Source organism: Leiobunum rupestre, chromosome 1 (genome assembly GCF_980474605.1).
Source record: "Leiobunum rupestre chromosome 1, qqLeiRupe1.1.hap1, whole genome shotgun sequence".
Classification (NCBI taxonomy): domain Eukaryota; kingdom Metazoa; phylum Arthropoda; class Arachnida; order Opiliones; family Sclerosomatidae; genus Leiobunum; species Leiobunum rupestre.
The window spans coordinates 26,718,301-26,731,035 of NC_143384.1; the positions used below are offsets into that span (position 1 = coordinate 26,718,301).

The window sequence follows — 12,735 nt, forward strand, 5'->3', positions numbered from 1 at the left end:
CTCACTTTTTTGAGAAAACGTGTATGTAGTAGACGATTTAGTACCGCTCGCAGTGTGCACATTTTCGACGAATTCCGGAAAAATGATAGTCAAAAAATAATTTAACTATAGAGAGCTTGTTGAAAACTACTATAGTAGTATACTGTTCTTTTTCTAACTGAGTGAATTATATCTCGAAACAAAATATAGCTTACTAAACGACTACCCCCAATTTTTAAATTCCTTTAATAAATTATTTGCAATTCATATTGTACTAATACATAAATTTCGACATTATTTTACTAATGATCTGTAAAGTTTGGTGATGGTGATAATGATTACACTAAATGGCGCTGTCTAGGAATTTCTTATGCGGTTAATTTAAATGATATATATTATTGATATAGAGTTAAAACACTTCATGATTAAACTTGATATTTTACATTGCAACCCGTTCTACCGTTTTAATAAAACAAAAGCATATAATTAATGTCTTAAACCTCCTTTAATCCGTACATGGAATTGTATTGTGATTGATTTCCCAAACTAAAAGAAAATTGTTTTTCTTAAAAAAAATCAAACTTTTTCTAAAAGTAAACAATACACGTCAATTAAAATACTAATAAACCTTTTTATTTGAGTTATTTTTTTTGTCGTCGCACAATGTCCATCCAGAATCAGTCCCTGGGTTCTTTAAAGGAACAATATAATGACAACCATCGCAATCATATCCCAAATGAACTACGGCAGCTTTGGTTTTAAAACTTATGCTATTAATTTTTATTTTGTCCGCAACGAATCCTTTAATTGGAGTGTGAATTTTAAACCGTTCAATAACTCTATGAGAAAACCTCGCAAAATTTAAGAAAAGGTACTTACTAGAAAAATGTTAAATCGAGCGACGTTCTTTCGATTCATTTTGACAATGAACGCATTTTATCCCAAACTATTCCCAATAGCCCAAAAAATCGTGAAATGTTAAATTGGATCTGTCGGCAAGTACATTTACGTTGTATACATAACCATCTTCGGGGATGTGGTTCAGAACAACATCTGGAGAACAATTTGGACATCTATCTTGATATTGAATGCGACGTAAAAATAAATTATCAATGAGGATGTTTTCATTTTTAAGTTTTTGTAGAAGATCAATTAAAAATTCCACGGGACCCTCTTGGTTGATGCCATGAAATCGATTGTCAAGCTTTCTTTTAACATTAATAGTTTGCAAATGAGGAATATTAGTATCTGATCGCCCAAATAATAAATCTTTCAATGCGCAAGTTGTTGGCCCCGGAGATATGACTTTTTTTTTAATATTTCTTATAAAATCAGGAACGTGAAACAAAGCTTGTAAAATGCATATAGCGTGGCATGAATTATCATTATTTAGAAAGCCTTTCACTGTAATAGGCATTGTTTCATTCTGAATACTTAAAGGATTCTTACATATCGAAGGCTTGGAAATAAAAGGTTTATAACGAACTCCAGCTTATATGTGTTTGTTAGTGGACATGGTGGAACTGTAAAAATTATTTGTGGTCATTTTAAAAACAATTTAGCTGTAGCTTTACCAGCACCTACCGGGTTGGCTGCGTGTAATATAGAAGGTGTAACTCTGAACAGATTATTAATGTTACCCGTGCAACGAGGGAGAATAGCGAAATATCATCACATTCAGCCTTGTGAAATATTGTTAATAATTGATGAAATATCAATGGTCTCTTCGGGCTTTGTTGAGCTATATTCATTTGAGACTTTGTGAAGTAACGGTCGAAGAGAAACTATTTGGTGGTATTTCAGTCTTAGCTTTAGGGGATTTGTTACAATTACAGCCTGTCAAGGGTGACCTAGTTTTTTCTATACTAAGTCACCAAGAGGCGAGAAAACTTATTGGCTCAGTTGGTGAATTTAATTTATTCAAACAATATTTTAAGTTTGATGAATTGACAATTAACAAGCGGCAAAAAAGTGACCGCGCTTATGGAGAAATGCTTGCTAGAATACTCGTCGGTGAAGTTACAGAACCCGATGTCAAAGTTTTTAACACACTTTTAATTCCCTAAGTAAGTAATGTGGAAAATATTTCAAACTATTATGATAAGTTATGCCAAGAAATAAAAAGCCCGGTTTGTTTGTTACCAATCAATAAAATTTGCGAAGCTATTAACAACATAATGCTTCAAAAATGTAACAATCCTATTTTGGAAATACTGAGTGTCGATAAAGTCCATGGACACCAAGAAATGCAAAAACACGTTAAAGATCAATTAAAGAAATTGGAGAAAAATGTTACAGCAGCTGGTTTGGAGTTTAGGTTTTTGCTTTGTATTGATGCTCGAATAATCTTAAGAAGAAATCTAAATATAGAGAAAGGTCTTTTTAATGGAGCCATGGGTAGGGTGAAAAGCTTTATGGAGAACGCAGATGGCGTTATTTCAGAGTTGATGGTTTTGTTCGATGGCCATGCTGTTCAAGAGAAAATTGAAAGAGTTAAGGTGAAGTTTGAAATTGTCAGAAACTTTTTTGTGCAAAGATTTCAATTTCCTGTGATTTTAGCGTATGGAATTACTTTAAATAAAAGTCAAGGTATGAGCACAGATTGTGCTATGATAAACATAGGAACAAGTGTTTTCCAAAGTGGAATGGCTTATGTTGCTCTTTCTTGAATTACATCGTTAGATGATCTTCATTTACTTGTTTTGGACCCTTCCAAAATATACGCCGACTGGAAAGCTATAACAGAATATAATCGACTAAGAAATGAATTTAGGAAAGATTTGCATCAAATTAAGTTGATACATAGGAAGAAAAAACCATTAAATTTTCCAGCATGTACAGCTGTTTTAGCTGAAATAATCAACGAAACTGATAAGTGTAGCTCAACAAAGCCCGAAGAGACCATTGATATTTCATCAATTATTAACAATATTTCACAAGGCTGAATGTGATGATATTTCGCTATTCTCCCTCGTTGCACGGGTAACATTAATAATCTGTTCAGAGTTACACCTTCTATATTACACGCAGCCAACCCGGTAGGTGCTGGTAAAGCTACAGCTAAATTGTTTTTAAAATGACCACAAATAATTTTTACAGTTCCACCATGTCCACTAACAAACACATATAAGCCTTCATCAGAAGGATTTGCACCGCAGAAGTGTGCCGATATATTCTCAAGTATAACTCTTTGATCTTCTTGCAAAGCTATAAGCTCACTGACTAGACTTTCGGGAGTTAATATCAAATTTTTATTAAGAGCTGCTTTAATTTCTTCCATTGCATTTTTGGCTTCTATCACTTCTCTGCCTTCAATAGGGTTATCGGCAGCATCTTCCATACATTTATTTTCAGCAACATGTGGTGTATTTTTAGCTTACGCTTTTACCAAAGATTTTTCAGCTTATAGTAAAGCACTAACCTTTTCATGATACTTTATCATGTCTTTCAACTTGGGCAAATGAGCTTCTAAAGAGTCTTTAAAAGATGTATAATTACTTAATAAAGAAGTTTCTTCCCTCCAAGGTAAGAGTAGCATTAACATACTATGGTAAAATTTCTCAGCCTCTGTTTCAGATTTGTATGGATCATGGTGTGGGCGCTGAATTAAAAAGGTTTTACCCTCATTTTAACAAAACCATTATTGTTTTTCAATTCTAGTACATCTGCCGGTCTTTTTGTGGTAGGCTTTATTGGAACACGATAGTAGAACCTCGACCAGTCATACAAACATGTGTCTTCACGACTATCCGGACGATTAGGATAAATATCATCAACCAGTGGTTTCATAAATATATCAGTGCTTTCGGGATCATTCTCTTTAAGAATTTGCAAATCTTTGTGTCGCTTTAGCAAGCGTTTTCGATGCTCTTTAGTGGTAATAGCTTTTAAACCTAAAGCCCAAAGACGACCACGAAGATCTTAATTGGATAATTCATTCCATAAATTTTCTTTGTCTGATTTTTCTTTCTTAGTAATATAAGAAGTGATATAACGTGCAATGGCCATCTGTTTATCAGTTACAAAATGAATGTCCATAAGCAACACAGGATTGTAGTCATTAATTTGCATTTGAACCTTCGTCCTAGGTAGTGAACAAAGCTTTTTTGAATATTTTCCAGAGACATGGTGTCTTACAGTAAAATCAACTTTATTCAGTTTAGCTACACTTGTAATTTCTCTTGGAAATTTGAAACGGCAACGTGTAATAAATGTATCTCCAAATTTATTTTTCCTCAAACAAGTTGGTTTACACTTGTGCCATTTGTACTTCGATACTAAATCGTTCAAAGTTGGATTTTTATTCTTGTCGGGCAACGCACACGTGATATGTTTTTGTATAAAGATTAAAACATCGTCATCTGACGACTTGCCAATTTCCGGTGCATCTTTTATCCAAAAAATAAAATGGATATGAGGTGCACCACGGTTCTGATATTCCACTCTACAAAAAAATAAGCCACCTCTCCGAAAATCGGATTTTTTTTATCCATAATAAGATTTAGTCGGACAGCTTTAAATCGGTTATGAAAATGTCTTGTAACGGCACAGTTCACCAACCCTTATGTTTGAAGCTAATTCAGTTGATGGATAAAATGATTTTAAATGATCATATTCTGCCGGGTTAAGAGTAATAAGTAAAACACATTGATTTAACTTCACCACAACGCTTATACCAATATTCTTGGGTTCCCCGCACATTTTGCTTGTACGCTGACAAATAAGCTTCTAATTCCTTGTCATTACTTTCCATTTGATAAACCAACATATCTACGGAAAGATTCTTGTTCCCACTCATACGTAACATATGGTGAATGCTGCTGGACAGACCTTTGATTTCGCTGTCGTAAAGAAGTTGAAAAAGGTATTGCTCATTCTTAGAAAATCTCCTATCTTTATTTAATATTCTTAGAAGACGGAATTCAGCTTCAGACAACAGAGCAAATGGTCGTTCAGAATATTTCCCATAATCACCACTTGGGAAAAGATAGGGGAAGCACATTAACTCGAGGTTTTTATCCCAAATATTTAAACCACTTCCTACAACTTTTTTCACTTGAAATTCATCCAAAATATCCTTAGGATTTTTGCATTTTACTGGGTGTATAGAGTAGTGGTCACGGAGTTCTTTCTGTTCAGATAAAGATATTCTTCGAAGTAATGCATTATCATTAGAGATAATTTTTATATCATTATCAGTTGTACTTCCATAAAGGAATTCCAAATTAATGTCACACACATTTATATCTCTATATAGCGGGTTAATTTCTTTTAATTTGAGAAAAGCATTTCGTACTAACTGCATGCTCAACAATGATTTCCATACTGATTTTTGTTTTGTAGGCAAACCATTCACCAAAATTGTTAATTCATGGTCAGCAGGTAAATTCTTTGGTATCATTTTAACATTATCACTTAAGGGAAGAGGCAAATAAACTGCGCAACGACGACGCGCTTCGCTACGCCACTTGCTATAATAATATTGTCACTTAAAATTAATAAGGAAAAAAATTTGTTTAAATTTAGAAATTTTAGAAGAAAAAATAATTTTTTATTTAAATTTAGAAATTTAAGAAGAAAAAATAATATTTATTTAAATTTAAAACAATTTGGGAAGAGAAACTGAAAATATATTATTAATATATTGATTATATTATATTTTTTAATTTAAGATTACAAAGTTTGAAATTCAACAATTATAATAATTCAATATTACAAATTACACTTTATTATTTATATACATTTTTCTTAACATGACGAGGCTCGAACATTTAATACGTAGGTTGAAGACTTCACAGACAACGATCGTAACCCCTCGGTCGCGCTAGCCTTTCTCGCTAGTGGTGATTATTTCTTTTACCATAACTATACATTTGTCCAAGGCTTAACTGAATACGAGCCTGTGCATCAATAACGGCCATTTTATTTTTGCCGATAGCGCAAAGACACCGTATAATAAGAGGTCTGTTCAATAATGATAACTTTTTTGGACATAGTAGCGCAATCGCCATCTGGTTCTAATAATACACAATAATTTTCTTTAAAATTAATTTAAAATATCTTAAATTCATTTAAAATTAATAAAATTAAAAATGTCCTTAGACAATTCAGTAAAGAACGTTGGATTAAAATTTGAACCTTAACGGACCAACCGTTTTTCCTCTAGCCCTGGGTAAATAATTTAACGTTATGTGACGTCACAGAGCTCTTAACTCTCCAAAATCTCACCCCAAAAATTTTAATTTTATCCCATAGCGTGAAGGAGTCGATCTAATGTTAAAAATCTAGTTAGTTATATATATACACTTGGACGTCCAAGTGTATAATTAATGCGGTAGCGTTGGTTCGACGTATTGATAAACGAGCTGTCGTTTAGTCAAGTGGCTTTTTGTGCTTTTTTAATGGTAAGGTTTTCGCTTCTTGTTAATAAATTTTCTATTGGTGTGGATTTTTTTATATCTACGATTCCTAATGCAGTCATTTATTTCCTGGGTGTGTGAGTCATTATCTGATATTGAAAATCGGACGGCATTGGTCTTTTTCATGCGGTATGTGTCACAACATTCACAAATGATATGGCTCATTTTCTAACCGAGATCTCTTTTCGGGAAATGTTGGCTTATAATAGTAATGAATCTTATTTTCATTCGTTATTTTATGGGTGTACAAACCATATTATAAAAATATATTTTTAAAGAAAAAAAATCATTTAACTGTGTAATAAATGAAAACAGCCTAATAAATGATACGAGTAAGAAAATTATATAATCAGAAAAAGTAGTTATTTTATTGCTTTAAAAACGATTTTGGATAACCTCTCATTCTTCAGAAACTGATTTGCTGCGTTTCGTGGCTAGACTATATTAATATATTTTAATAAAATAACGGATTTAACTATACAAATCCTAAAACCTAATAATAAATGTAGAGTAAAAAAATTATTAATTGGAAGAGCCAGGCTTTTTTCGTCAAAATGCAAGCCAACCATAACCAGGTGATAGCTTTTTGCGTCAAAAATGGAGCTCTCCTATTGGTCCGCGACTTTGGTATAGAAATTCGGAAAAATAACAGCGTCGCCGATGAACAGGAATCGCAAAACGTCTCTGCACCGCGATTTCGATTGCGAGGATCGCAAAATAAACAGCTCGCTAAATCTGAATCACAAAATAGCGATTCCTTTTTAAATTAACAGGAAACGTCTCTGCACCAGGCCGCAGAGTGAAAATAATTAAGATAAATAAAATAATTCACGAAGTAAACACTTGTGCGCAACCATTACTGTTCACTATTGCGATACTAGTAGGTGAGAGTATTTATTATAAATGCGGTTATTATACCGAAAAGCTTTATAATCCTACCGTCATCCTACATTACTGTGATCATTTCCAATTGCCGAGCAATTATAAGATTGACTCATATTATGTATCTTTAGTAATCCAACGATATTTAAGTGCAATATTTTCGAAATTCAATTGTTATTTAAAAACAATTTCGAAAAACGTAATATAATGAATTAATATTAAAAATACAGTTGATTATAAATATCATGATTATGCAAATGTTTTTCTTTGCCGTAACTAGATGCAAGATTAATATTCTGAATACTAACAAACATGGCACATGTTTGCTTATTGTGGTATTATTTAAATGGGCGGCGTCGACTTTTTGATGCAAATTATTTAAATAGAAAATGTAAGAAAATGATAGGATTGTTTTATGTTCTAGGTGGCTCATTGAATTCGCCTCATCTGATTCACCAATGTGGCATGGGATACTCTTCGTCATTCTTCTTACTGTTATATCTTTCATTAGAAATAATATCTCCGAATATAGATTAAAACTTGCTCTTACATTATCATCCGCTACACGATCTTCAACTGTCAGTTCTTTATATAAAAAGGTAAGCAAAACCTACAACTTGCAGCCAACAGAACCGATCCACGGGAGTAAACGGAAGATTCAGAAAAAAAAGATGCACTTACCAAGAAAATCGTCTAAATGGAGGATCTCAGCTGTCTGGATTTCTCAGACCTGGTTTTGGAAATTTGCTAAAACGAAGTTCTCTTTTCAGTTTTATATGAGGCTATTTTAGATTATACCAACAATTTCCCGCAACACGGGAAAGGTTTCCAACAGCGTTGAAATTTAAGTCACTACCAACCAACTGGCGTTGTGATAATTTCTTTTTTAAGCTTCGATTTCAGGAGAAAAGATTGGGCTAAAAACAACGTTAATTTGTAGATAATATCTAGCAGACCATATATACGACGATGAAATTGGATATCTACGGCACAAGTGACATACAGGGAAGCATTTAATCAAAGAACTGTAAATAAAACCCGCCCTGTCTATTTACCCCCGATTTTCGGTGGTAAATAGCCTGTATCTATTTACCACCGAAAATCGGATATAAATAGCGCAACTGCGCAGATTTTGCTATTTGCCACCGAAAGGGAATTTCGGTGGCATATAGCAACCGCCGCGCGATCGAGTCTATTTGCCACCGAAAATCGGGGGTGTTTGATTTTCGGTGGCAAATAGCGTAGCCGCGCGGCCAAAGCTATTTTCCACCGACACGAACCGAGCCCCGACTTTCGGTGGCAAATAGTCTCACCAATGATGGAGGCTATTTTCCACCCTAAATCTGTAGTTTTTTCGTTTCGGTGGTAAAAAGTCTTCACCGCGCGTACCGTGCTATTTGCCACCGAAAGTCGGGCTTACATTTTAATGCTAAATACAGAAATCCGCTTTCGTAATACGATTATTATTAATTTCAGTTTATTATATATGTATGGTTTTTTATTTCTGGCTACTAGAAGCGTCGGTTGATAAGGAAATTAAAGTAGGGGTCGTCTGTAAAGAAAAACATGCTTCGTGCTATTTTTAAATATAAACAAACAGATAACTTTTCTATATACTAAAGGTTTATCATTAGAAAGTGTCCGTTTTTCAGGGGCTGTTCATATAGACCAAAATGTTACCATATATTTTTGATAAAATTATCTTTATCAACTTATTTTATTTTGAAATAAATGTTTTGAAGGTGGGAATTCTTCATTTTCTTATGTAGTCAAGTTGGGGTACTTTTTAAAGACTAAGTTGTTGCTGTTGGTAGTATCTGTTATCCATAAGAAAGGGTTTGATCGAAATCTGAAAATTGATTATCAAAAATTTAACCGATCAAATCTTGATTAAAATTCGATGAACTTTGGTTTATATTATAAACTTTTCATCACGGCTTGGTTCGTCGATTTAAAAAACACACATATTTTGCGAACGAGTTTTTTATCTAGAAATGTAGGGGCTGTTCATATAGAAGAAAATGTTACTATATGTATTATTTTTAATAAACTATCGATTAATTAACTTTATTCATTTTAGCTTATTCAAATATTTCTTGAACCATAAGATTTAGGCGCTAAGCTAAATGATCAATTAGGGGTCGTCTATAAAGATTTCTTACTTTGAAATATTGTATTTCCGATGTTACGTAAGCGTTTATTTGGCTTTGTTCGGATTGCCGTCTTAATTCACGTCACAGGGGTTTTCCATACAAACCGGAAAGGTAAAATGCACCTATTTTAACATTATTTTCTTTAATTGTCTGCCAGTTGGTCATTTTCGGTAATCCAGTAATATATTTCTCAGTTTGTCATGTATGTTTGTATGGATGGATGTATCTATGTCTGTCCCTTTAATAACTTTTAAACGCTGCTAGGTAGCAGGCTGAAATTTTCACCACGTTCCCGACTTTTTTTTTTCAAATCAACGCCACTCTTATGCACTTGCTGTCACTTTCTGTGCCCCCAAGCGACTTCCTTGTGACTGAAGTATTGTTTAGGTTATGTGAGGTGATAGTTGATAGATGATAGGTACGGTGATTGGTAAAAGGTAATAGATGAGGTACAGGTGATAGCAAAAGTAAGTATGAGAAGCGGCCCTCTTCTAGATTTTGGAGAGGCGTCTAATTTTCAAATTTGTTCATTCAGGGATTATCAATAGCAAATAACGTTTCATTGGATGTTTATAGCAAGATAGATAGAGCCAATCTAAATAGAACTACTTTCTTATTTTAAATTTTCATTTTGAAACCGGTTTTACTGGTGTCCAATGGACGTCTTGCAGTAGCCAAAGATAGAAAAGTCCACTTATCCTATTTACGTCTGGTGAAGTGAAAGCTGATAAGTGTGAAGTGATAGGTGTGAGGTGATAGTTGAAGTGATATCTAATAGGTGTTAGGTAATTGGTGTGAGGTATGTGATAAGTGATAGGTGTGAGGTGATAGTTGAAGTGATATCTGATAGGTGTAAGGTAATTGGTGTGAGGTAGGTGATAGGTGTAGGTGTGAGGTTATAGGTAAGGTGAAGTGATATATGAGGTAAGGTGATAGATTAGTAGGTGATAGGTGATAGGTAAGGTGAGAGGTTTGAGGTTAGGTGATAGGTGAAGTGTGATGTGATAGGTGAGTTAAGGTAATAAGTATCAGGTTATAGGTACTACGTGCGAGCCAGTGAGGTGAAACGAGGTGAGTGAGGTTATATTTGAGGTACATATGATAAGTTTTGAAGTGATATTGTGAGGTGATAGGTTTGAGATGTGAGGTGATTGGATGTGAGGTTTTTTTAGATGTTAAATAGGTATGTTTTTTAATCTAAAGCGTTTGTTTTTTTTGCCGTATAAATAACCATTTTAGTTTTTATTCCATACTCCCCGCACAGCCCGGATGACCCTTAAGGGGCCCCTTCTTCAGTCTCTAGCCAAGGGCCCCAAAAGGAGGCAGTACCCACATTTTTCCATTACGTGAAACTCTCGACGGGTGAAAGCTGGTAAAAAAGGCTTGTCTTTTATAAAGAAGGCTATTTTACTAGGATAGGAATCAAGTGCCGAAGGCCACGGCAGTGGCTTAGATAGCATGGGTGACACCCGGGGCGGATATCATGGTGTGCTAAATATTAGTTAAAGAACGAGTTGGGGTCAGTGAGGCTCCAATGTTCAACTGACTATAAGGCCGCCACTCCGTCCCTGGTGGCAAATCACGTGTATAAGTGAGGGACATTTCATAACACAACTAGCGGCTCCACCAATAAAAGGAAAAAACCTATACCCTAAATATTTCCTTCCGTCTAGTAATAGTCCACCCATATGGTGTTTTAACCCGGGAAATTCTATATGATTTGTGGGGTGTTGAATCTGAATCTGAGGTTTCCTAATAAAATTTCGTGACACAACATTGACAGAAAATTAAAAACGTAAAAAACCCATTTGCAAATTGACATTTTTAGGCTTAGAGATGTTGAAAGTAGGACCTTACGCATCTTCCATTTGCGATTAAAAACCGAATATTTTCCAGATTTGCTCTTCGTTTCGTAATTTAACAAATTGCAACGAAGACTTGGAAATGTTTCACATTTCCAGTATATACTATTTTGAGAAAATTTAAGTCTCGATATTTGTTTAAACATTTTATTTACCTAGCCCAAAAACCGCCCAAATCTTAGCTATATTTTATAAACATCAATAGTTTCCAAGCCAACAGAGATCGCAACGATTTGGTACCGTTATTACATTATATGACATCTTGTCAACCCACAGTGAAAAGATCTACGCAATTGGCTCGCAAAATTTGGAGAAAAATCCAGTCCAAGATGGCTGATTTTGTGCATTTTGAGATGGTTTTCGTTCCGATCTTTATTAATATGCGGGACATCGCCATCCAAAAAATACTACTTGATATGAATAGATTAATCTATCCAATGTAAAAGTAAAAATGGTCCAAGACTCAATAGGAAGCTAACTTGGCCACTAGGGGTCACAAGAAAAAATATTTACATTTGACAAATCCAGGTATTCTTAATAAACATAATATGTAAAAATATTTATTATATGCACTCTCTGGAATTTTGGCCAAAAAATCGGGCTTTTGGAACACTGCGTATTTTAGGTATTTAATGAAAATGTTATAAATGTAACACAGAGCTGTCCAGAGTGAAAGCTCAAATTCAGAGGCCCGATGAAAACACGCCAAAAACGGGTCAAGGGGGCCGCTATGGCATTGTTCTTTGCCAGCACCTATATCCTTTACTTTTAGCTACAAGGGCCCAAGCCCGAGGGGGTAGTTACTGAAATCGATTAACTTATTTCCGAAATCATGGGTTTTCACGCGGAATTTAAAAATATTTTGAGAAAAATCCAGAATTCACCGGTAATCATAAGAATTCTTTGGTAATAAAAAACAATTTACCAACAATCACAGGAAAACAATAGTACTCTAGAAAAATTCGGAAATAATAACATTTTAGGACTCATTTGTAACCACACATTTTCCAAAATAAAAACCGATAATGGTTTCCGAAATCAGATATTTGTAAAATAGTAGTATTTAGTAATAGTCATCAAAATGATCACAGTATTTCTGGATTAAATAGAAACTGCCAGACGCTTTTCTAATCGCCGCTGGAAGTGCCGTCTGCGTAAAATATTTACAATTACCTAATATTTAGGTCATTCAGACTGAATGACGGGCCGCGGCTCGAAACGTCTCGACAATTTGTTTAATAAAAATATTAAATTACTTTTATCCTTTGTTCACGGTTTATTTCATCGTAAACGTTTTTTTTTATTCCACCTAAAATGTGCTTTGAAGAGAAAACGTATTTGGCACCTTTTGGAAAATTTATTTTAATTTGACTTTAAGAAAAAGGTTATTTGTTTAACAGTGAAATTAAGAACTTTTATTGGTGCTATCGCAGTGAAGGT

General features: G+C 34.1%; 1 protein-coding gene across 1 annotated transcript in view; it reads left to right on the forward strand.

Moving 5' to 3' along the window:
• The window catches only part of LOC149961990 (multidrug resistance-associated protein 1-like), a 56,879-nt gene extending 48,461 nt beyond the window's left edge, over nt 1-8,418 (forward strand). Inside the window, exon 9 of the mRNA XM_090178000.1 lies at nt 7,705-8,418. Coding sequence (XP_090034126.1) covers nt 7,705-8,071 — 367 coding nt within the window. The 3' untranslated portion in view covers nt 8,072-8,418. The remainder of the gene's footprint in view (nt 1-7,704) is intronic.
• Nucleotides 8,419-12,735: the final 4,317 nt, after the last annotated feature.